Raw genomic sequence first — 25,600 nt, 5'->3', positions numbered from 1 at the left:
GTGTATACTGCTGATATATATACATACACACACACACCATAAAAATAATACAACTCACAAATAATGCAGATAAATATAGATTTAAAGTATCTTATTATTATTAAACTTTATTTATCTTAACAAGGTATCTGTTTTCTCATACTAGGGGGCAAACAGGATTTAAATGAGAGTTAAACAGGAAATATTGTGTGATAAACATCAGGCATTTCCTGTTTAACTCTTGTTAAACTCTCATTTAAATCCTGTATGTCCCCTAGTGTGATAAAGCAGTATGAAACTCAGAGAACCATGGACAGAAATTGTATCTTTGTGTTGGTTGGTTTTAGTCCCCTCTTCCATGGCAGTCCTTGCTCTTGTTCCTCAGAAGGCCGGCACTTCATGGAACAACTTAGAATTCACCACAAAAACTTCCAGTTGAAGTAAGAAATCAAATAAATCTGATACACGTAGGGAAGCTGTGAGACATAACCCACAGAATTCTGATTTCCAGCCACTCTGAAGCAAAGTTGTATGCAACTCTATATATGATTATTCAGACTGCTGAGTTCAGTGGCGCCTGCTTCCAGATAAGTGGGTAAAGCAGTGCAACCTTCCCATATATACTTGACTACAAGTCAACCTCATGTATAAATTGGGGGCAAGTTTTGGGCCAAAATTATGGATTTTATATAACTCATGCATAAGTTGAGGGGGAAAACTTAGGGGCAAGTAACAAAGGATGAAGGAAAGGAAAATTATACCAAAGCATACTGCTGTTTTCCCACCCAGACATTCAGAAAGGCCATAAGTAGCTCCACAGTGGAGAGAACAGAGAGTGTTGGTGCTTCTTGTAGGTTCTTCTAGGGTGAACTACTGTATATACTCATGTATAAGTCTAGGAATTTTAGTTAAAAAATTAACCCCAAAAAACTGAGTTGGCTTATCCATGGGCCAGTGTATGTATTATACTTTATCTCCTTTTTTAAAAAAAGCAACCATCCCTTGGTGAAAAGCAAGAGTGTAATCAGTCCTGGAAGCACTGACCCCTGTCTGCTCTCTCGCCCATTCAGTCTTTAGGGTGAGCAGAAACAGTTATGCCTACTGGGATTTTGTAAATGTTTTGGTATTGTTTTCCTTTGCTTCCCAATTCAGCATTTTGCTTCAAAATAGTAGTGCAACTATAGAGCACATAAATAGCATGTTGAAAACAAATTGAAATGCATTAGCAAAAAATAAATGATTTTTTGTTCCATAATCAAACTGTTTTGAATTTTGTTTCCAAATTCATACAGCAGTCTAGATGGGGAAAAATGCCTTAGTCATAACAGTTGCTAAAGATAATGCAAAGCATTGTTATAGAATCTCAGCTATAGATGTCTGAGTCTTTAATCCTGCAAAATATATGGGGATTTCAGTGCCCAATTCTGATTAGTTTAGTGCTTTTCAAAATATATGGGAACTAAGTCTAAATGAAAAGTCATTGTCTCGCCCTTGTCCTGTATACTCTTAACACTGATGCTGAAATCCATCTGATCCAACTGATATTGTATACCTGCCTTGAATCCCATTGTGGGAGGAAGGCAGGATATAAATCCTTGAAATAAATCAATCCATACATATTTGAAAGGTTAACTAGAATTTTTAAGCCTTTTAACCAGAGCCCTTGAAAACTATTATGTTAGTCTTTGGTGATTACTGTATATACTCGACCTCATATATACATTGAGGGCAAGTTTGGGGGCCAAAATTAGGAATTTTGATACGATTCATGGATAAGTTGAGGGTAAAACATAGGCACATATAATGAAAGATGTAAAGGATGAAGTAAAGGAAAACAATGCCAAAGAATTTTTAATTATAAGCTTTTCTTTCCAGAGACCTTCCTAAACTGTGAGAATAGAAATAGAAATATGAGCCCTTGCTCTATTTCGCATCATGTCCACAGTCCTTTTCAAGGGAAGGAATTCATCATCACCATTTAGTCAGTGTGAGATTCATGCATGTGTAAATCAGTCACCTCACTTTTAAGGAAGTCTCCAAGTGAGCTGAACTGGAATGAACATCAACCAAACTGGTACATACTGGAACCCATTAGGTTGGAACTAGAGACATGAAGTCTCAAATCTGGGCAAAAACAGAATATAAGGAGAGGGTTTTTGTTTTCCATTTTTTCCAGGACACTATTACCAGGACAATTTTTCCTTTTTTCCCCCATGGCAATTTTGGCTCTGCTAGCATAACTTCTCTTTGGGGTTAGTTGAAATGCCTTTTAGACAATGTTTTACACACTAGGAACCTAATCATATGAAGATTTATTTGTGAGATAGTCAAAATTAAAGAGTGATAATTCCTGTGCATACTGTAGTCATAAATGCTCAAATCAAAATTGTATTTTGTTGCTAGGGAGTGTTACCATCTTCATGGGGGAGATTTCTGGTGATGCTAATGCACAAAGAATTGAGCATTTTAATGTTGAATTAAACTTTCTACCTGAATGTTCAGCCAGCCTGGTGTTTATGATTCTAAATTCATTGGATTGCTTCTATCAAAATAATACTATGTATTATTACAATTAATAAAAAGTTCAGTTCCTGTTCTCTCCTCCCCTCCCTTTAAGATGGCAGAAATTAAGGCTGGTGCTTAGGCAGTACAGAGTGCAGTAGTTTACGTCTCTTGCTTTAGTGTGGGGAATGTTCATAATTTTGCTTGGACAAGCCTAAGATTTTTATATTTGGAATTATTCTAAATTTCATAATCTCATGCCAAAAATAAGTTTAGGTTTGATAGGAAAATAAGTACAGTGGGCCCTTGGTATCCACTGGGGTTTGGTTCCAGGACCCCTCACCCCATGGATACCAAAATCTAGATGCTCAAGTCCCATTAAATACAATAGAGTAGTAAAATGAAGTCCCTTACATAAAATGACAAAATCGAGGTGTTCTTTTTGGAATGTATTTATTTTTTTTAAATATTTTCAAGCTGTGGGTAGTTGAATTGGTGGTTAAAGAATCTGTGGATATGGAGGGCCAACTGCATTGCATATAGTTCAGTTTTCCTCCGAAATTCGGTTTGGCCTTGAGAAGGGCAAAACAAGCACTACTTTTCCTGTGGCTTCAAAATTTCCAGCCATTTAAAAAAAAAAAATAGTGACTTAAAAGTATTTTGCTGCAGTCTGTCAGACTTACCTGAAGTTTTATATGTGACTACTCTGAAGTAAGTCCTGCTGAACTCAAAGCGACTTGCTCCTGGGTCAATGTGTAAAAGGTTGCGGCCTTACACTGTGCTGTATAATTCTAATTTTAACACAGTTGTGTTTATTTGTTGTGACAGGTTGACATGCTTGCTCCATTATGTCGCTACCCATGCTAAATGTACAGCCAAGACGAAATACTATCATGTCTCTCTGTTGAAAAGGGAAATAAGAATTGGAAAGGGGCTCTGAGCATTGCTATAGACTTGAAATTATATGTCTTTTATGACGTTTGAGAATGATCCTGTTTCTTGAGAATTGAATCAATTCGACATCTTGTAAACCGGCTCCTGCTAATGCAAAAGACTTGCATCTTTAAAAAACACTAGGTGTTTGATGCCTAAATTATTGAATTAGGCCAGTTATGATTGCCAGCTATTCATGGACTGCCTGGGAGTCGACTCTTCCAATATCATCAGTAACACATCCTGTTAGTTTGCAGATATCAGTAAGGTGTTTCTTAAAATTTTCTGCTTTGGTCTTTCTGAGCAGTTTGTTAGTTCACATAAGCAAGCTCCTCTGAAGTAAGGCTTCCAAGCACTTTGATGAAGGGACTTCAGAATTGCTTTCTCAATACTTAACAAACACCCTCTTCTATTAGCACTTATATACATTATTATCAAAATAGCTGTTGTATCTCTTAATGATGTATAGCACAGTTTTAAATAAGGTTCAGAGTATTATAGTCCTTAAGAGTTTTGGAATGTGTGCTACAGAGGGCTTTGGTGCGGTGGATGGGGGACTGTGGGAAATAAGGGATGATTAGCTTGAATCACCTTTTAAAATTGTAATTTAAATAAATAAGCAAAAGGGCTTAGATTGTTTCCTGTTGATAGTTAATTCATACTTCTTTAAGATGGATGCATGGCAAATATGCATATTTATTGGCTAATCTAACCAGTCAAACATGTTAATTTACAACAGAGTAGAGGATACAGATTATCACATTATCTAGGAAGGTTATGTTCTGCTTCCTGTTCACATTTGCTTCTCTTCTCTTAAATTGTATTATTTTTGCTGCTAGTGGATGACAGTCGAAAACAGTGTCTGCTATATATAGGTATCCTGATGTTGCACTGCAGCTTCCAGAATCCCTGGCCAATGGCTTGGGGGGGGCCATCTGAGCATTAAAATCCTATCATCATCTGGGGATCCGTGTTTGGCAACCACTGTTCTTCAACCTTAGCTTATTACAGCATATGTGCTGTCAGGGATGATGGGAGTTGTAGCTCTTCACCTCTGGCTTGAACTCACCACCTGGTTGTGCACCGCGCTGACCAGTTTTGGCCAGTGGTTATAGCTTAGCAAGAGTTACAGAGAACAGGCTGAAGACCCCGACAAACTCTCCAAGCCTTCTCACTCTTGCTTCCACAGAAGTCTTCACCCTTCTTCAGGATCCAGCTGGTTCTTGTAGCTTCACCCAAGACACCAGACAACTCAGTAGTCTTATATAAAAGTTCTACTTTATTCTACTATATACAGCTCCAAAACTATCCAACACAGCTATACTCTACTCCTCACTCTACAACCCACAAAATACATTGGGATGCATAGTCATTATTATAGTCAATGCATGGTACCACCCACTGTTGTCTGTTTCCACCCAGTAGGCGTGTACATCATTCTCATTGGTTCTCTTGGTTCATCCTACAATTAATGATTTCATCATCTCAGCCTTGACCACTTTACAATTGTCAGGTGTGTCCAATTATCCACTTTGCATTTCTGTCCTTGGCATTCAGGACTTGTTAATTGTATTACCATTTACACCTGTGTGGTTCTCAATTGGCTTCTGCTGAGTCACCCTGACTCTCACATACATGTTTTATTTCATATACTGTATATCCCATGTTGCTTTTTCCTTAACATATGTGTATGTGTCTTATCTCTGTAAAGGGACCAGAATGTTCCAGAAGAAAGATCTGGTAGACCAGTTTATTTTCATAAATTGAAAACTCCTTAGTTGTTTATAGTGAGTTAATATTCATAACTTGAGATTGAGTAAACTATAATGCCTAGTTAGTTAAACAGCATAAAATAGAATTCAAAGATACAGGTATGTTAGTATGTAGAATAAAAATAGAATAGCATAAAGTAGAATTAGGCAGAGTCACTCTCATGGACCGAGTGGGCAATTATTTTAGTGGTATATTGGATACAACAGCCAGAGCCAAGGATTGGATCCTGACATTCATAAAGAGTTGCTATTTCCTGGTTCAGGAGCAGAATGATATGTGATTTTCTGGGCCATTTTGTTGTCAGCCTTTGATGTGGCATATCAGCTTTCTGTATAGTGAGTTAAAGGCATATTTATTACATTAATGACAAAATTGTTGTGTGCCTTTAGGTCATTTCCAACTTATAGTGACTCAAAGGCAAAACCTATCAGGGTTTTCTTATCAGGATTTATTCGGAAGAGTAGGGACATTGCCTTCCTCTAAGAGACAAGGGAGATTGATGGCTGATCAGAGATTCAAACCCTGATCTTCTTGAGTCTTAGTTCAATATTCTAAACACTACAAAACACTGTCTCTTGATAAACTCTTAATACCAGTAAAAGGCTTACAGTATATTATTCTGTAAGATAATCACTTAAAACAATGGCCCTCTACCAGACATATGGAGTGTATGTGTAATATGCCTATATGCAGATTTTATTTTAGCCAAACTGTGGCTGGCACGCTGTAAGGTTGGTCCCACCAACAACAGACCCATTCAGTCAGTTGTTGAGTAATCATAGATAAATCTGTTGAGAAAATGTAGATAAATTTAATGGATTCAGTGATTCAGGACTAAGAGAACATCTTGTTTTTCTTGTGTGCTTTCGTATCATTTCCGACTTAACAAAAGGTTGGCAAGATTTGTTCATAGGAGATTTGTCCCCCTGAGGCTGAGGGAGTATGACTTGCCCAAGATCACCAGGGGCTTTCATGGCTGAGCTAGGAATCGAACCCTGCTCTCTAGTCTCAGTGGCTCAAAGCCATGCTGTCTCTGAAAGAGAACTTGGGTCTATACAGTGGACCCTTGATATACGCTGGGGTTTGGTTCCAAGATCCCCCGTGTATAACAAAATCCGTGTATGCTCAAGTCCCATTAAATATAAGGACATAGCAAAATGGTGTCTCTTATAAAAAAAATGGAAAATCAGAGTTTGATATTTGAAATTTATACTTTTTTTGAACATTTTCAAACCGTGTATGCTTGAATCTGTGTATAAAAATCGGTGTATAAGAAGAACTGAATGTATTTTTAAAATCAACATAAGTACTAAAATATAAAATTCAGATGTCTAAAATGAGGTCAAACATACAGTTTTATGTAGAAAAAAATAAGTCAAACATCTGAAATGTATTTTCAAATGTCACTGATTTTTTTTAATACACCTTCAGGAAAGATAAGGGTAAGTTAAGTGTCCTAAACAACCTGGGAAATCTCTCTTAACGATTAGGATTATCTTTATTGCAGTTACTTAAATTCAACAAACTTAAGTTTTCCAAGAGAATTAAAATCTATGGGCTGTAGTAAAATATCATGAATGGAAATCCTAGCCTGCATCCAGAGCTTTTAAGGAAATCCAACAAAGTGTGATGCAGTGTGTCATCCCTGAGGCAAGTGCAAGAAATGTGTGGCCCTAAAGATGGTGCTAAAGTCTGTTTTTCATCCTCCCTAGCCATCCTGGCCAGTGATAAAGTATAATGGGATGAGTAGTTCATCTACATTGGCAGTACCAGGTTCTCCCCATCCACCCTTTAAATAAAGAGTCAGGTGTTGAAGAGTCAGAAACCAAGAACAACTTCCACCTCTGCCTTGAAGTTTCTTTCCCTGAGTGCTCCCACTCATAAAGCAACCAAACAACTCATAGCATTTTTCTGGGAAAGTTAAAGTAAAAACACACCCATTTGTTCTGTGCTGTAGTTCTTGGGTGAAAGGAGAGGGGTGTAAAAACACGGCAGAGACTTGCCTGCTTAGATGCAGTTGCCAGAATGTAGCTTCTTGATTATATTCTCTCATTTTCTGCTTTGACAAAATGCCTTGTAATTTGAGAGGCAGTACAAAGAGGTGGAATGTTGCAAAATAAGACATCCAAGGTTATAATTGTCCTGTATTAAAACTTGTATCTTCGCTAATGACATGTACTGAAGTAAGGATTTGTGGAATGCTGTGACAGTTCAGAGCTGAATATGCAAGGTGTTGTTTTCCATAAGCTGCCCTCAGTGGAGGTTGACTTGAAGGAGGAAAAGAATGGATTTTAGGTCAGAGGCTGTTCTGTCCTTTTTATATCAAATGGTTCAGAGTATATTGGATTCCGCATCATTATTTAGAAAATGTACTTGTTTCACCCTAAATTAGGGTTTTAAAATCTTGTTTCCTCAGTGGTGTATTCTTGTTCTTTTCAGACAAGAATAAAAGAGAACGTGGGAAATCTGTAACATTGTGGTTACACTTTCATGTGACCAATAGTTGGAGCCTAGGGTTAGAGCTTGGGAATATTTTTATTTATCGTAATGTATGGAATCCCCAAGCCAGCCTGGTAATTAAGAGCATGAAAACTTCTTTGTAGTCCAATAAAGTAACTTTCCCATGCTCTATTTTGGGCAGGGTTGGGAATCATGTGGCCCTTCAGAGGTTTTTTAACTGCATTTTCCAGAACTCCCATTGACTATGCTGGCTGCAGCTGCTGGGAGTTGTAGTCTTAACAAGCTCTGAAGGGCTCTGTGATTCCCACCACTGGGCTGGATGGTGTACCCAGGGGGTAGGCTTATTTTTCAGTAGCTTCTGTTGTAGGCCCAAATAAAGAAGCTATAAACTGATCTACAGTAATGGAGACAAAATGTCTAGATACTTATGCAGTGTCAATATTTTGGAATGCTGAATAACAAGAAAAAAATGGTCATATATTCATATACCTTCATATATTGCCACCTGTTCTTTTCTTCCTCTAAATGATTTTCTTCTCATATGCAGGACTTGATGTTGAAACAGAACCTGCACATATTATAGAATACAAAATGTCCTCTGGCTTTTGGTCTAGGAATGCTATCTGGGATTTCCTGATGCATCTCCCTCCTCCAAGAGGGTGGTGTGGCTTTCGCATGACATAGCCTTTGGCTCCTCTTGCTTTTTACCTGCTTCAAATTCCTGTGCCCGCTCCCATGTGTGGCAGGAAAACTGGTTTAGGTTTGGAAGTATCCCTGCACTGGAGTAATGGGGAAGAGAAGATGGTCTTATTCTTGTTGAGGAGTAGTGTTTTAAAAGTCCATGAAATTGGACTTTTGAAAAATGAAAGATCAGGAGAATCAGAAATTGCTGGTAGCAATTATATAGGAAAGGAGACCAATTAAGGAAAGTTTCATCAAGCAAAGCTAGTATTCAGTGAGTTTCAGACACACTCAAACACCCCACACACAAACCTATTTTCTTGGCTTCTTTTCTAAAAATGAGTATTTTGTATGTCTACTTGAGTCTGTAGATGAGACTAAGTTCATAATTTATAACTTTACTTGCTTTTAGCACAGTGTTGATTGTTTCTGCATTTTCAATGTCAGCCTTTTCCCTATTTCTCACAAGCTGGCAGATGTTGAGACATGTTAAATTTTTTATACCTCAACAGCCATGCATCTGATAAAGTAGACTTAAATCTACGAAAGTTCATGCTACCAACTTCCTTCTCTCAGTTAGTCTCAAAGGTGCTATAATATCCCTTTGCAGTTTGTAGCTCTGTTTGCAACACACTTTTAAAATACTTAGAAGTAAAACAGTTAATAAATGTAAAACTATTGGGTCTGAGTAAACTCAACTTTCAAATTTAATGTACTGTACCCAAATATGATTGTTCCATGAGCAAATCAAGTTACAAAGGCACTTAGAAAGAGCTAATAATAAGCTTTCATGTGTAACCTTCTGCTAAGTGATTTTTCCAAGCACATGATATGTTTGAATAATTCTAAGAATGTGTAAAAGGATCTACATTGCTAAGAATTAAAGTGGACAAATGCTCTTAATGAGATGAGTTGAGGTAAGAGGATGGATGAGTATGCTTTCTTGACTACATACTCTGAGAAGAGTTCAGAAATAAACTTTTTATAAAAACAGTGAGTAAAACTTGTATTTCAGAATATAACAAAACTGTCTTTAGTGAACCTCGAGAAAGAAATATTGATAAGATTTTCTAGCTTGTTGGTGATGAATTGCTTAATGATTTTTGAGAGGATAAATAACGTTGAAGTACAATAAAAGCGCTGTCCTAATCACACCTAGGAGTAAATTTCATTGAACACAAAGGAACTTATTTCTGAGTAGGAATGTATAGGATTGAACTGTAAATATTTACAACATTAAATACAGTATTTAAAAGTTTAAACTTTGGCAGATGATGTGAATACAAAATAGATTAGCTGTAATTTCCTTTTAAATGACATTAAAATAATAAAAGAATTAGGAATTGACAATTGTTGTTTTGCTGTGTTTGTTTCTCTTCCACTTCTTCATTTTGTGACCTCATGGCTATCTATTGTTTTGAATTGTAGCCTTTGTTATTAAAGGGAGGTCTAACAAAAGCTAATTTCCTATTGTTAAAGTTTAGTTTGGCAAAAAGATTCTGTCTAGCTTAGAAAAAAGAGGGGGGGGGGCAAAGGAAGACATGCATGAGGTATATACATTTAGGCATTTATTGTGGTGAAAGTGGACAGGAGGATGTTTTTCTCAGACTCTTTTATCATACTAGAAACGAATCCTGAACTGGAGTGTGGGGGCAGTTATGAAAAAGAAAAATGAGTTTCTTTATACAAGGTATACATTTGCTCCGGTGTAGATAAATTCCTGGAACTCAGGGAAGGGCCTAAATACCCTAAAGGCACCAGATCCCACCTGATCTTGGAAGCTAAGCAGGGTCATCCCTGACTCTGGATAGTACTTGGATGGGAGACTGTCAACAAATACCAGATGCTGTGGGCTATATTTCAGAGGAACCAACTAGCAAAACGACCTCAAGTATTCCTTGCCTAAGAAAACTATATGAAACTGACAGGTGATGTGAAGACACATACACAAAGCTGTAACTCCTGGTCAGTTTGGGTATGTACTCTTTTCAGTATCAGAGGCAGTGTGTCTCTTAATACAGCCTGCTGAGGTACATGGGTGTGTAAGTGCTCCTTCATTCATTTCTGGCTTCTGGGCATCCCATGCGGTATCTAGTGGGTCTTGTGAGAAAAAGAATGCTGGACAAGATATAACTTGGTCTGACCCAGCAGCACTCTTCTTATGTTTTATTGTTTCTCCATGATATCCCCCTCTATATTGAGAAGCAGGCTTTTTATATTCAGCACATTGGCTCCAGAGGTTCACTTGTTGTTGTTGTATGCCTTCAGGTTGTTTCCAACTTAAGGTGGATCTGTCACAGGATTTTCTTGGCACGTTTCTTCAGAGCAGATTTTCTATTGCCATCTTCTGAGGCTGAGAGAGTGTGACCTGCCCAAGGTCACCTAATAGGTTTACATGGCGGAGTCAGGATTCAAGCCCTGCTCTCCCAGTGTCCTAGTCCAATGCTAAAACCATTACACTACTCCAGAGGTGGACTAGCAGAGTAAATTCTGGCAGTGGTGCTGTTTTGGGAACTGTAGTACAAGATCTTAGGACCAGTGCATGGTGCAAGATACTAGGCAAAGATACTTTGTCAAAATGGAAACAGAACTTTTTATTTCAGTTCTCTCCTCTCATGGAAAGCTCACTGTACTCAGTCAAAAAATGCTCAGCTGTACTCAGAAGAGGCCTTTCAGTCATGACAGGCACCTCTGGATCGAATGCTTTGTCTGTGGATCTTTTTACAGGGAATGTCTAGAATTTATGTTTGCAGTGAATCAAGGTTTTGGGACTTTAAAAAAAACGAACAAAAATAAATTGTGCTAAACCTAGCTTTTTTTAAAAAAAAAAAATCTGATTTTAAATAGGGCATCAGATTTTATCTATCCTGATCTGAAAACATCAGTACACTTGTTTTGTGTTATCATGAAGCACACACTGCTATCTGATATTAATCACACAGTTGCCAATATCTTCAGGTTTTGCTTTCTTCTGATCTTGTTTATCATGTTGTTTCTCAGAACTGATGTTAAGGAGCCTGTATTATAATTGGGTATTATTTTTTCATGCCTCCTCGCACTCACCTTTTACGGACTTACTTTGTTTTCTCCTTTTGATCTCTTTGGTTCCAGTCAAGCCATATTCCTTTTGAAATCCTTCTTGAAATGGAAAGCTAGTTGAAAATGCAGTTAGCTCTAGTGTCGGATTGCCACTAAAGAAAATGGCGGCTGATTGAAAAACACATTTTCACACTTCTCAGACCATTTTCAGTGACTGAAATGCGTTCTATTCAGGTCATGTGTAGTTTGTGGTTATCTGGGATGGGAATTGTTATGAGGTAGCAACCATTGTGTGAATTAGTGGGGCACATTACATCGGGGATGAGGGCTTAGTGAGCTTCCACACATTGTTGAATTCCAGTTTCCATCAGCCCCAGCCAGCTGGGCCAGTAGTGAGGGATAGGAGTAACAATCAGTCAACATCAGAAGGGCTGTAGGTTTGAGTATTGAATTTAATAACTTCTGACTGATTCATGCAGTGTTGTCGCTAGGATCTAAATTCTTCTGATAAACTTGACTGGGAAGTCCCTCTTTGATTTCCTTAATAAATATGCCTAAGCTTGCAAGCTTTGGTCCATGCTAAGGGTTGCCACAAATGGGTATTTGGACTTATTTCTTTAAACAGCTGGATGCCTCCGATATGAAGGGGAGGCATGTCTAATGTTCACCTGAGGCTACAGAATTAAGTCCAGTGGATACTGACCTATATTACTCTGTGAAACAATGAATGTATGTGATAACCTTTCTTCTGTTTATATAAGAAAAGAGAGTCAAGAGCTTCTAGTCTTGCTGTGCGTCTTGTTTTCAGTGACACTCCATCTTCTGATTTACTCTTGAACCTATAGATAAAAGAGCTGTTGCCTGAATTCAGGGACTTATAACATGAGTATTTTAAACAGGGCCATTTGGAGTGATGAGGTATGCCACTGCATTTATATCCCAATCCTATCAGTGTTTTTTTTGTAAGTAAACCCTCACCAGTTTGGCATAGTGGTTTGAACATTGAACTATGACTCTGAAGACTAGAGTTCAATTCCCAGCTTGGCCATGAAACCTACCGGGTGACCTTGGGCAAGTTGCATGCTCTCAGCCTCAGGGGAAGGCAATAACAAACCTCTGCTGAAAAAATCTTGCCAAGAAAAGCCCATGGTAGGTTTACCTTGGGGTCACCATAAGTCAGAAACTACTTGAAGACTCACAACACACACACAAAACTTCACCAGGGAATTCAATGGCATTTCCCCCCCATCTAAGTGGACATAGGGCTGTGTACTTACCCTGGTGCATCTCTGCATTGACAGTGGGAAATTGACTGAGAAATTGTTAAGTGCTGCTTGCATTCACCAAGGCCTTAATCTGACAGAGTCTGAAAGGGCAGTTTTAAGATGTTGTCACCTTAAATTGGTCCCGTGTTCCTGGGCTGATTTGATGACGGAGCCTTCATGGTTCTGACTCTGCTTCTTACCTGATAAGAGTAGTTCAGGATTGTAAGCGTGTGGAGAGACATTTAAGAGATGTAATTACTTCAGAAACCAGGTCAGGATGTTGACAGGGTTGGGGGGCACCATTTTAAAAAGAACAGATATATCTTAGCTTTCTCAGAATTGCTGTTTAACTGACATGATGCTTTAGCAAAGTTTTTGGTGCTCTGCCATGCTTTCTGTAAAATCTTCCTGAAGGATTGACGGTCTTTCTTATTCCCTGTTTTTTATATAATATATTCACTATATGTGAATGTAATTTCCTAATGTTGCGTAGTGGTTTGGGTGTTGGACTACGACTCTGGAGATGGGTTTGATCCCCTGTTCAGCCATGACACTGGCTGAGTTGGGAAAGTTGCATGCTCTCAGCCTCGGGAAGGCAATGACAAACCTGTGAACAACTCTTGCCAATCAAACCCCATTATAAGTCTTGACTTTCCATTAATCGAAAATGACTTGGAAGGCACTCAACAACAACAGAGTTTACCTAGTTAGCCAGTATTTATAAATAATAATCGTAAATAAAACTTTTATTTCTATCCCACTTTTTGTTAAAAACAATCAAAGTGGCTTACAAGAGTTAAAATACATCCATATATACAAAATATCCCCCCTTAAAAGATAATTAAACGTATAGAATTTAAAATTACATAACAATTAAAACAAATAAAAGTGGCAGAGTCATAATATATATGTTGGAGGGGGGGCAATCACCACATGGCTGAGTAGTTTATCCTGGAAAGGCCTGCCGGAAGAGATCTGTCTTGATAGCTTTCTTGAAGCTGTCTAAGTTGTTGATTTGATGGATCTCGTCTGGCAAGCGTTCCACAGGCTGGGAGCACTTGCAGAAAAGACCCTCTGGGAAGTTGTGGTCAGTCTAGTTTTTATAGGTTGCAATAAATTCTTCCCAGAGGACCTGAGAGTACGGGATGGATTATATGAAAGTAGGCGATCCCTTCGATAGGTTCGGCCCAAGCCATGTAGGGCTTTAAAGGTAATAACCAACACCTTGTACTGTGCTCGAAAACTAATAGGCAGCCAGTGGAGTGACTTTAATATTGGTGTTATATGGTCACTCCTAGATGTTCCAGTGATCAACCTGGCCGCCATTTTCTGTACCAATTGAAGTTTTCATACTAGGCACAAGGGTAGCCCCATGTAGAGCGCATTGCAAAAGTCAAGTCTTGAAGTTACCAACGCATGTACTACAGTTTTTAGGTCATCCAATTGCAGGAAAGGACGCAGCTGGCGTATCAGCCCGCCCCATGTCTACGGATGATTTCTCCCAGTGGCTTCATATAAATGTTAAATGGCATCGGGGTCAGGATGGCACCCTGAGGGACGCCACAATTAAGCTCCATTTTTGAGGAGCAACTGTCCCCAAGCATCACCCTCTGGAACTTTCCCGAGAGGAAGGAACGGAACCACTGCAACGCAGTGCCTCCAGTTCCTAACTCAAGCATTCTGAGAGGATGTCATGACCTATTGTGTCAAATGCCACTGAGAGGTCTAGGAGAACCAACAAGGTCACGCTCCCTCTGTCGATGCCTAGACGAAGGTCATCAGTTAAGGCGACCATGGCAGTCTCCACCCCATATCCCGTCCTGAAGCCAATTTGAAATGGATCTAGATAATCAGCTTCATCCAAGACCACTTGGAGCTGAACAGCAACAGCCCTCTCGATCACCTTGCTCAAAAATGGCAGATGGGATACAGGTCTATAGTTTTTCATGTTCAGGGGGTCCAGGGAAGGCTTTTTCAGAAGAAATGACTGCTTCTTTTAAAGCAGATGGTACATTACCTTCCCTAAGGGATGCATTGATGACAAATCTAATAAGTGCCATTAAGGCATCACCCCTGTGGTTGGCCAGCCATGATGGGCAGGGATCGAGGGGGCATGTCGTTTTCCTCACCTTTCCAAGGATCTTGTCCACGCGATCAGTACTCACAAGTTCGAACTAATCCAGTCTAATCTCATAAACGGGTTGACTGAACACCTCATCAGTTGACTTTGCCTTAACATTGGCGTCCAAGTGGGCTCTTATCTGAGAGAGTTTACCTGCAAAGTAGTTGTTAAATGCGTCACAGCAGGCTGTTGTTGGGTTAAGTAGAGGGTTCTGGGCAGATGGCATCACCATCAGTTCCCTCACCACCCTAAACAGTTCTGCCGGACAAGACTTTGCAGATGCAATGCGGGCAGATGAGGAAGATCGCATTGCCTTTATTGCCTCTCTATAAGAAAAAAGAAATTTCTTATGACGAGTTCTCTCAGGAAGGAGTCCAGTTGAATGCCATTTGCGCTCTAGTCGTTGTCCCACCCACTTCATACTTTTCAACTCTCTGGTATTCCAGGGGCTTTCGATTCGGAGCAGATAGGAAAGGGCGCCTGGGAGCGATTGTGTCGGTAGCTCATAACATTGAGATGCCGAGCCTTTCTGTGGCTAGTCTTAATTATTTCTTTCTGTGGTTCTAGCCTTCCTTTTGACCTGAGTTGAATCCTTAAAGCAGCTTAGAACAAATAGAAGTGCTGAAGAATTTGTTCTGAGAAGAGGATTTGGTGTGGCATCTTTATCTGGCTGGAGTCTGATAATTCTTGATGTTTTAACTCCAGAGATTAACTGAATCAGTTGTTGTTGGATTTTCTTTATCAAAAATATTGGTATTATTTGGCCTGAAAATAACCTATGTGTTACAAAAAGAACAGACTTATAAAATTCAGTTATAAAAATAAAATCACCCATCCTAGTTTTTCATTTAAATGTTATTGGACATGTCAAGTTATGGTCAGAGCTTTAAAACATTAAATTACTTAACCTGACAAAGAAGAGGGGCTTGTGCAAGTTACCAAAGAAACTAGAATTATAATAAAGTGGCTGTGCTCAGACATCACAAGAAGCTAGAATTCTTTTTAATTCTACCTTGTTGCAGGCAAAGACACATATGTTTTATGCTGGCTAATTTCCTTCTGGCTAATTTTTCTTGCAGCACTATCAGCCAGACAAAGTACAGTTTGCTTATTCTGATATACCAACCATTCCCTAGTTTGTCTCTGCCTTATAGTAAACCAGATTATTAATCCTGTTTTGTTATGTGGTTTATTGTCTCTTTTCTTGGAAGGGAGGCAAGCAAGAGAGCCAGCTCCTGTCAAATTAACACTACAGTAAACAATCTACAGAGGGAAGATTTGATGTTTGTCTAAGTTACTCTGGTTGAAAACAGGAGACAGAACGTACTGGTACATTGCTTGTCCTCAATAAGCCAGAATTCATGTGGAGCCCTGGTTTATTGTGACATCCAGATGCAGCACCCACAAATTGTATTCAATGGCGAAGCTGATTGAGGTCAATGTGAATTGGTGAGAAGGTTTTGTTAACAGAAAGCCGGGATCTATGCAGTGGGCTCTTCTTATCAGAAAGCTTGCCATCTGCAGATTTGAACTTTTGCAGATGACAAACCCCTTTGTTTTTAATGGAGGTGTGTGCATGCAGTTGTGCCACCATAGAAAATGGGAGGATTTGAGGTCACACGTTTTTGTGGGTACAAAGGAATGAATGTACAACGGTTCCAAATCCAGAGAACGCCAGAGGCTATGTTCTCAAGTTAATTTAATTTATTTTAAAAAGGATTTCACACTCACAAGCACACACTCTCACTCATGCACACAAGAACTAATGACACAAAGGTAGTAGGTAATAGTGAATTGCAGGGTGGCTAAAAGGAAATACTGTACCAAACTAGACCAATTTGCTAGTGTCTGGGCACATGTATATATAGCAAGTATCATGTCCTGAGGGCAGTGTTTCAGGAGTTGAAAGTCTTAGTGGCTTTCCCAGGGAGAAGAATGGAGTGCAATATGGAAGAAAATTTGGACAATCAATGTTAATGTCCTCAGACAAAAAGAATTCCATTTCCAGAAGGAAACTCTCTCTGTTTGATGTATGCAGACAGTCTCCAAGTCCAGCTCACCATCTATTCCAATCTTGAAAGATCCTTTCATGGCTAAGTGCCTTGGCCTGCTCCCATGCTGAACCATCTGGATGTCCCAGTATGGCATGGCTGTTTTCCTGAGCTAGGGAGCCCCTTTTGTCTGCTTGACAGCAGCCTCCCTATTTGATATTATTTGATCCCAAGGGTCACAGAGGGGTGACCAAGGGCTAGATTCTGGGTTATAGGAGTCTCCTTCTTTGGAAGTTTTTAAACAGAGGCTGAATGGCCATCTGTCAAGGGTGTCTTCCTGCACGGAAAGGGATTGGATGACCCTTGAGGTCTCTTCCAACTCTATGATTCTAGTCTGTGATTATGTGATTCCAATAGCGGGGATTGTGCAGATTGTGGCAGAAAATAATGATGATAACATGGAATTTATTTTTTTAAAGAACCCATTGCCTTAGCTTTGAAGGAAGTTCATCCCATCACATTGAATTGTCACATCCTTCCTTCTCAGATTGCTAATAAAGAGAAACGAATTTGGTGATTTGGATTCCTTAACTGTATAGATAACAACTGAAAGATTTGTGTCATTTGAAATATGAATGATGTTACAAATCTGTAGCGTTACATAAGGTTGAGCAGTTCTGATTACAATTTAGTAGTCATTTCCCAGATAGATATCAATTCGTCATAGCTCATTCCTTCCTATTTTGATAAGCACTTCCATAATTTCAGAATACCCTGAGTGTAGCAGAACCAGAGTCCATCAAGCTCACCACTCTGTCCTCTTTAGTGCCCCTGGAAAGCATACAAGCCCAACTCCTGTTCCTCACTCACTAAAAAGCCATTCAAATTACTACCCATTACCATCATATTGCATTGGAATGAATTTTAAAAGTACTTATATGTAGCAGTTCTAAATCTTATTGCCAGTCAACGCAATTGAGTGACCTTCAGTTCTCACTAAATGATCTCATGTTGCAGCAGGAGTTCATTTGGGAAGATTCCCACACACTTCATTTTCTGTTAACAGGAAATGTTTGCTTTTGCTCTTCTACCTTGACTGTGGTTCTGCCTTTCAAAATTGGTCTGGTAGGGCATAAATCTGTATCTTTCCTTTTAAAAAAAAATCTCCAAAGGTTTGGGCTCATTACTTTAACCAATCCCATATAGGCACCCACACTAAAACAACATTATCAGAGGTTTATGTATTTTTAGCATGTCAGAATCCCAAGAAACCCCATCCTGCTCCAGGGTAGACCTGTCAGATCTGTGAGCAGGATTCTTGTTGTGTCTGGCTTATAATCCTGAGAATCAGGTTTAAAATAATGTTTTCCTGGAGGGCAAATGTTAGGCTAGAATAGGTCTCTTACCTCTGTGTACATCAACCTGTATTACCCGTTGCTTCCAGGCTTCCATTAACTCTCCATGGGAACCTAGAGGATTCTCATAACTCATTTTTATGACTCAAGAAAAGCTTACTTAACAGAAACTGCCTAGGCACTTTCAATCTAGAGTAACCTACATCAACAGGATATCCTTGATCTGAAACACAGGAAACATACAGAATACTAAGTGAGAGAAAGACAAATATGAGATTTAACAGTCACTATGACATTATTTGGTTCTAATCATAACTTTTATCAGACTTTCAAGTGTGAGTAAAAAGGTCATGTCTTACCTTTTTCATTCAGTTTCTTTGTTCTTCTTTGGGTGCTACTTTAGAGTAAGTTTCTTCACCAAAACCAGCTTTCTAGAAACCATGAAGTTGTCATGCAGCTGGTCAGATTGAATTGTGCGTATGTGTGTATGCGTTCAAGTCGCCTGCCAAATTAGGGCAACCCCATGAATTTAATTAAAATTAAAATTAAAAATCCTGTGGGCCTCCCTCCTCTTTCGTGGCCAAGAGGAAGGGCTTTGGGGCTTTTAGCCTGTGTTTTTTATTATTGTTTATATGTGATGTATTTTGGATTTTATTGTATGTATTGTTGTTTTAAATTTTATACTGTAAGCCGCCCTGATCGAAGGAAGGTGCGGGATATAAATAAAAACATTATTATTATTATTATTATTATTATTATTATTATTATTATTATTATTATTATTATTATTAATAGTGTTTTCTTAGGTAATGCATACTTAGAGGTGGCTTTGCCAGTTCCTTCCTCTGAAATATAGGCCTGATACAGACAGGCCAAAATAAAGCTGCTTCGAGTCACTTTGGAGGTATGGTGTTTCAATGATGCATGCATCCTAAGAGTCCAGAAGCTGCACCAAAGCCACGCTCCAATCCTAAGGGCCATAGTTACATGAGGGCAAATGAAATTTCCAGGCAATGTTTATCTCACTTTGAACAGTTTTGTTTTCTGTCAGGTATTATCATGTAGCTCAAAACATTTGCTTGAATGATCTCATATTTGGGGGGGGGGGCTCCAGTTTTCTGCCCTTGCCCCTGTGCCCCTCACATCAGTTCTAAAGGACACTTGGAGCATATTTGGGGACTATAGCCAGGGAGAACAAGGAGGATGGGTTAAGAAGTCTCCCTCTTGCTGACTCTCTCTCCCCACCCAAAAGCCATCTCTGTAAAGCAGGAGTGGGCAACTGCAGGAGGGCAGGGACCCATTTTCCGCAGACCCATTTCCCCTCAGCAAGTCCAAATACAGTTAGCCCTCCACATTTGCAGCTTTGACTTTTTAAGAATTTGGTTATTTGCAGATTTGATTCATATGTTCTCGCTAGGAATCACTAGGTCCTCCAGCATGATTCTGTGGTCAATGTCCACCATAAGTTAACTATAGAGTTGTGCTGGAAGGCCTAGAAATTCTTCAACTGAACACTTCTAGGCATTTGTATGTCCCTTTAGCATTATTCTGTGATCAACTTCTGGTGGAAGGCGACCATAGAGTTATGCTGGAGGACTTGGATATTCCTGGAGAGGTGTTCTCTCAGAGGAAAACAAAATAGTGTTGTTTTATTATTATTTGCACTTTTCCCACTTTCACAAGGATCTTGCACCTTAACTCTGCTAATGTAAAGGACCCACTGTACCTCCATACCCCTCGGCAACCCTCAAAATGGCAATATCACTTCCTATTGCTATTTTCAGTGGGAATACAGAGGGAAATGGAGGTAGAGGTGCTTGATGGGGTGGGGTTATTTTTTGCATGCTTTCATGAATTTAATAGTGGTTTTCTGCATAATTTGGGGGCAAAAATTGCCTGAACCAGTTTTGAGGAGCTTTGGGGGATTGGTAGGAAGGTTCAGGGCCACACATTGGGGCTTAGGGTTGCATTTAGCCTGCAAGACACACTGTGCCCGCCTTTGCTGTAAAGAATTGTGTGTTTCCTGTGAAGCCACTTTCTTTCGGAGACCATTTTGCTTTTAGTTGGCATGAAAACCACAACCAGAAAGGATTTCAGACAGATTTAAAAATACATTGGTGAGTGAAGCATGGCAGGAAGCATGAGGTGGTGGGGCATGGAGAGTTTGTCAGGAGTTGAATGCTTTGGCCTTTTATACCCATGTCTTTGAAAAAGCAACTAAACAGTAAGAACAGGCTCATAGGAGGAATATGTTTGTAAGATGCTTTATTTCAGCTCTTTGAACTATACCCAGTGGTTTATCAATCAATCACAGAATCAGAGTTGAAAGAGACAACAAGGGCCATCCAATCCAACCCCTGCCATGCAGGAATTCCAATCAAAGCACACATACACACATCATGAATAGGCATGTCATAAACAGGGCTGTCTATGGGAATCAGCCAGCAGGCCCCTTTGAGTTTCCAGTTGGACAGAGGAGCCTGAGGGTGGAGGTCATATGGCTCTTGATATGTGTATGATCCCCACCACCACTACTATACTCTTTACTATCTTGGGTATAGATGCTCCTGATTCTTCCTCCCACAGATGCAGCTCAGTCCAGTTCTACCTATTGTTGATCTTGTCCAGCTCCTTTGTCCTTGTAGCATTTGCAGAAGGAAGGAAGGGGGGGGGGAACTTTGGTGTATAGACAAAGGAATAGTATTTGCTGCTGACCTGTGTGAGGAAAGGAATTTGTACATGTGGTCATGCAGTAAGATGTGCCATGCTCCAGATGGGTCCAGTCTGTTCCCTGCCCTCTCACTGAGCCAGGGATAGACCATGACTGCAATCAGTCAGAAAAGTTTGTTGCAGTCACAATGTGGGCAGATTTCCATGCTCCCCAAATGTGATGTCTGTACCAGAGAAAAGGTACAGTCTAAAATTAGGGATGCATGACTACATTTCCAAGTATAGTCTTAGTTCTGCTGTATGTGATAGTCACATGAAAGTGATCATGAGCTACTGGAAAGGATTAGGATCATACTTGAGTCAGGGGTAAAATCTTGAGAAAGAAATTCTTGGTGACCCTTAGAACATTTGCAGATGGGGTGCTTTGCATTTTGGGTCTTGGTAAGGAAATGTTTGGTAACACTTTGAACAGTATAGATGGGATGGTCTGCATTTTGAGGGTTTGCATGAGTCTTTGGCCCTATTTGTTTCAATCCTCTCTTCAGAATACCTGTATATTTACTATGTTGTTATCAGAAAAACGTTTCAGATTGTGTTTGTGCATCTTAGCTACCCCATGTGCAGCTGTGAGTCTACTACTCTTGTTTTCTATTTTTCTGTTAACTCAGTGTTTTATCCTTAGGCCCTTTCTAATTCCAGTCTTGCAGTGGGTGCCTCTCAGCCAATGGGACAGCAGGGCTGGCAAATAATTTATGTTCCCTACTCTTGGAATGATCTCCTTCTGTCTGCTTTGTAGAGAAGAACATGTTGTTCAAAAGGAGAGTTTTTTAATAAAAATATTTCTGATATTTCATCTCAGTCTGTGTCAGTTCACACCAAAGCAATGCAGCCATTTGATGTTTAACTTCTGCCATATTCACAAAGAACTCATTTAACTCACTCACAGAGTTTGTGTGCCTAGATGGAGAAGGTAATGTCCCTGATATTTATTTGTATATTTTTATCTCACCTTTCTCCCAAAAAGGGACCTAAGGCGGCTCACAACATGATACATTAAATGGCCCCAGCAAAGCATTTTCTGGGTAGTTTTAAGCTGCCTTTGAAACCGACACTGACTCTAAGACCCATCAAAGAAAAAGGTAGACTTCCTACTGCAACTTAAATCTGGATTATCTTGGTCCACCTGCTAGTGAGAAAATATTAATGACTCAGAAAAACAAGGCACTGAGGCAAGCTGTATTCAGCAACTTGCCTGGTAGCCATAACTGGTCAGGAATACCATGCATTACCATGTGTGGGGGTCTGCTCCTCGCTTGAGTGCTCATTCAGCATCTTCTCATATCTAAGTGCATGGCAGCATTTGCTGGCAAAATGAGGCGAAATCACCCTGCCCTTCCTCCACCGGGCAAAGCTCTATCAAAGGCTTCTCAACAACTAGCGTTTACCAAGAGGCTGAAAGCTAACATTTCTGCAAGGGGAGAAGAGAGAGAATGGGGCTTCTCATCCACAGGTAGAATGGAGACATTATTTAAAAAAAAACAAAAAACCTTTCCTTCTAGTGTTTTTTGCAATCTGGAGCAAACTTGTAGGTTAGATTTGTCATCTAATTAAGCCTTTTTTCCTCTATCACACCAAGTGAACTCTTTGATAGAGAGTAGAGAGAACGATGAAACTGGAAATGTACATTCATCATTCACAAGCATTACAATACCCAGTCAGATTTATCATCATGCTTTTGTTTTGTTCCATTCTGTCCTCCCAGTAAGCCTGTGAAAATTGGTTAGCCTGTGTTTTGTATAGAATGAATGGAGTCCCTAATTCATAGCATTCCCTGAGGTCTTGAATGTTCTCCAGTTTGCTACACACCCATCTTGTGAACATGGAGGTAGGCTTTGCTCTTTTCCAGAAGTAAGCTGCATGCAGGCACACTCCCCTCATTACAATGAATGGGTCGTTCTGCGTTGGCCAAAGGAATTCCATGTGTACACTTGAGCTCATGAACCTGTGGTTGGGCTGGGCCATTGGGTTAAAAACCATGAGTGCATCCAGTATGATTTATCACTGCATTTGGGAAAAGAGAAGTTCCTCCAAGAGGAATTTACACATTACTGTGTAATGCACATGAGCACACCTTTTGTAGAGGTTAGATTGCTGGGTTTAAATGGAGAAACTGCACATTCTAATCTCCATTTGACTTTATGGTTTGTTAGATGACAGTGAAAAAGTTATTAAATGCCAGCTAATTCTTATTTGCAGGCTTGTTGTGAGGTTGTGGCTCTGTGGAGCTCCTGGGGCAGGGCAAGATTGGGAATAAATTAAGTAACTGGATGTTATTCTGGTTGATGTCTCCTTGTGTTCTTCATGAACTCCCTGGAATTTCCATGAGGCTCAATCTCTGGGGTCATGTAGAGGTTGTTGAATATTTTTGCATTTATTTTTTCACGTGGGTATTTTTCCCTATTTGAGCATAAGACAGAAAAGGGCATAATTTAAAAAAAATCATTGCATGTTTTGAAGAACCTTTTTCCTCTGATTTTTTTTTTTTTAAGAATCTCTGTTAAGGCTATAAAAACCACGAACATGTAACCATTTTGAAAATGATACTGACTTCTTCACTTGAACAAATTCTAGCTTCTTTCAAATTGATGCATGGAACCTGAGTAAGGTTAGTGGAACATCCGTCTAGATTACTAAAAATGGAAGAGGTACATTTTGTGGGCATACGTTTAAAAAATAGAGGCTCTGAAAACAGTTTTGTGCAATGTTCTGATTGGGAGCATACACTTTCTGTAGTATGTATACTTGTCTTCTGTTGGTTAAATGTATGCTTTAACCAAAAGAAGAGAGAGAGAGAGAGAGATGTAAAAATCCTAATTTGTGCATAATGAAATAATTATGCTACCCTGGGGCTTATAACTGCGGCAGTGTTCTAATGAATGGGCATTTATTAGAAAAGCTATGACTCACTTTCACTTTCTACTTTTACAGAAAATTCCTTTGATTCTGAGACCTTTTAATTAAATAAAATTTGAGGGTTTCCCCTCTCCTCCTCTTGTAATTAGGGTTTTTATTAGAACCTCAGCACATGGATATCAAAGAAATTGTCGACTAACTGATTTACAGTAAGGAGTCTTCAGGTGTTGATTGCTTTGCCATAATTAAGGTGAATGGCTTTTGAGTATATGTTTCCAGTTCCTTATACAGTACCTGTTTCTTCAGAAGTTGCATGTAGATTCCATAGGGATAGTTTTGTTAAATTGTTGTTCCAAGGATGCAGCTAGGATTCAAAAGCATAGCCGTATTAGTCTGGGATATCAGTATGCAAAGGAATCTTGTAATAACTTTGAGACTAACAAAGACGCAGCTGAGAGCCTTGTTGCACCACGGCAAGATTGCATTCTGTTTGGCAAAGTATATTATAAATCATAAATGACTATCTTTCTCATCTAAATTTATCAACAGTGGATGGTAAGAGAAATTCTTTATTTAGTTTTGATATTAAAGGTTTGGTCTTGCCAAGTTCATGCAACTATGAAGATGTGTTTGCTAGGGATAAAATGGAATGACCCTAAGATAACATAACAGCTAAATATTTTCTTTTCTTTTGTTGCAGAAAATAGAAATGACGGTACATATGCACACACAGTTTTGCCTCATATGTTTGCTGACATTTGTATTTCACCAATGCCACCATTGCCATGGCCATGGTGCTGAAAAAGGCCAAAGTAACAACCACCATAGTGATCAGGTCTCAAACATGCCGTATCTCCAGAATGGAAGGACAGAACCTGCACCTAGTAAGGAAGCTGAGGAGGAACAGAAATATTATATTGAAAAACTCTTTGAGTGTTATGGTGAAAATGGGAGATTGCATTTTTGGGGTCTGGAGAAATTGCTGATGAACCTTGGGCTTGGCGAAGTCAAAGTAGTGGAAATAAATCATGAGGACATTGGTCACGATCATGTTTCTCACTTAGATCTAATAGAGGTACAAGAAGGAAAGCATTCTCATTCCCATAGCCATCCCCATCCCCATAGTCACTCAGGCTCAGAAAACCAGACTCTGAATGAAGGGCCTACCAAAAGAAACCAGAAGTGTGACCCTGAAAAAGAAGTAACAGAGCCATCTCTGAAACCTGGTGGAAAACACACCCATGGCCATAATGGCCACCATAGGCACCGCCAGCGCTGCCACTGCCACCACCCACACCATCACCCGGGCCATAATGGTAGCCATCATTCTCATAATGATTCTATTAGTGCCAGCGATCATGGGGAACCAAGTCACGAGCCTTCAACAGAAACCAACACTACTCAAGAACACTGTGAAATAAAACCATGCAAGGAAAAGAAGAGGCGGAGAGACAAGAAGAAGAACAGTGAGACCGCTGTTGAAGCCATGCAAGATTTTACTCCTGAACATGACTCCAATGAGCAATACAAACACAATCGTGTTCAAAAAGAAGACCACGTGCATGAAGGACCTTTGTCACGTGTGCGGTTTCATGATAATGACCATTCACCCACTCGTGGGCAGCAAGATTCAAATCCTGCCAGTGGAGCCAGCTATCGGCATGCTAGCAAGCGTGAAGCCCCTCATAATCACAATGGCATGAAGAAGCATGTTCATAAGGACCATAACAAAAATGAAGATTATCACGAAGAGGTAAGTGCAAGGCTTGTCTTCCAGATGTAAGGTCGTGTATGTGTATATATGTCTAAAAATAAAATGAAGGCAGTGTGGTGTAGTAGTTTGAGTGTTGGATTGTGACTCTGGAGACCAGGGTTTGTGTCCCCACTCGGCCATGGAAACCCACTGGGTGACTTTGG

At 39.6% G+C, this 25,600-nt stretch overlaps 1 protein-coding gene across 1 annotated transcript in view; it reads left to right on the top strand.

The window, feature by feature from the left end:
- SLC39A10 (solute carrier family 39 member 10) overlaps positions 1-25,600 on the top strand; it is a 64,263-nt gene that overhangs the window by 11,337 nt on the left and 27,326 nt on the right. The window contains exon 2 of the mRNA XM_042446291.1: positions 24,384-25,436. Coding sequence (XP_042302225.1) covers positions 24,393-25,436 — 1,044 coding nt within the window. The 5' untranslated portion in view covers positions 24,384-24,392. The remainder of the gene's footprint in view (positions 1-24,383; positions 25,437-25,600) is intronic.

Source organism: Sceloporus undulatus, chromosome 1 (genome assembly GCF_019175285.1).
Source record: "Sceloporus undulatus isolate JIND9_A2432 ecotype Alabama chromosome 1, SceUnd_v1.1, whole genome shotgun sequence".
Taxonomy (NCBI): Eukaryota; Metazoa; Chordata; class Lepidosauria; order Squamata; family Phrynosomatidae; genus Sceloporus; species Sceloporus undulatus.
Note: the sequence above shows the minus strand (reverse complement) of the source record. Positions and strands in the feature narration are given on the sequence as shown.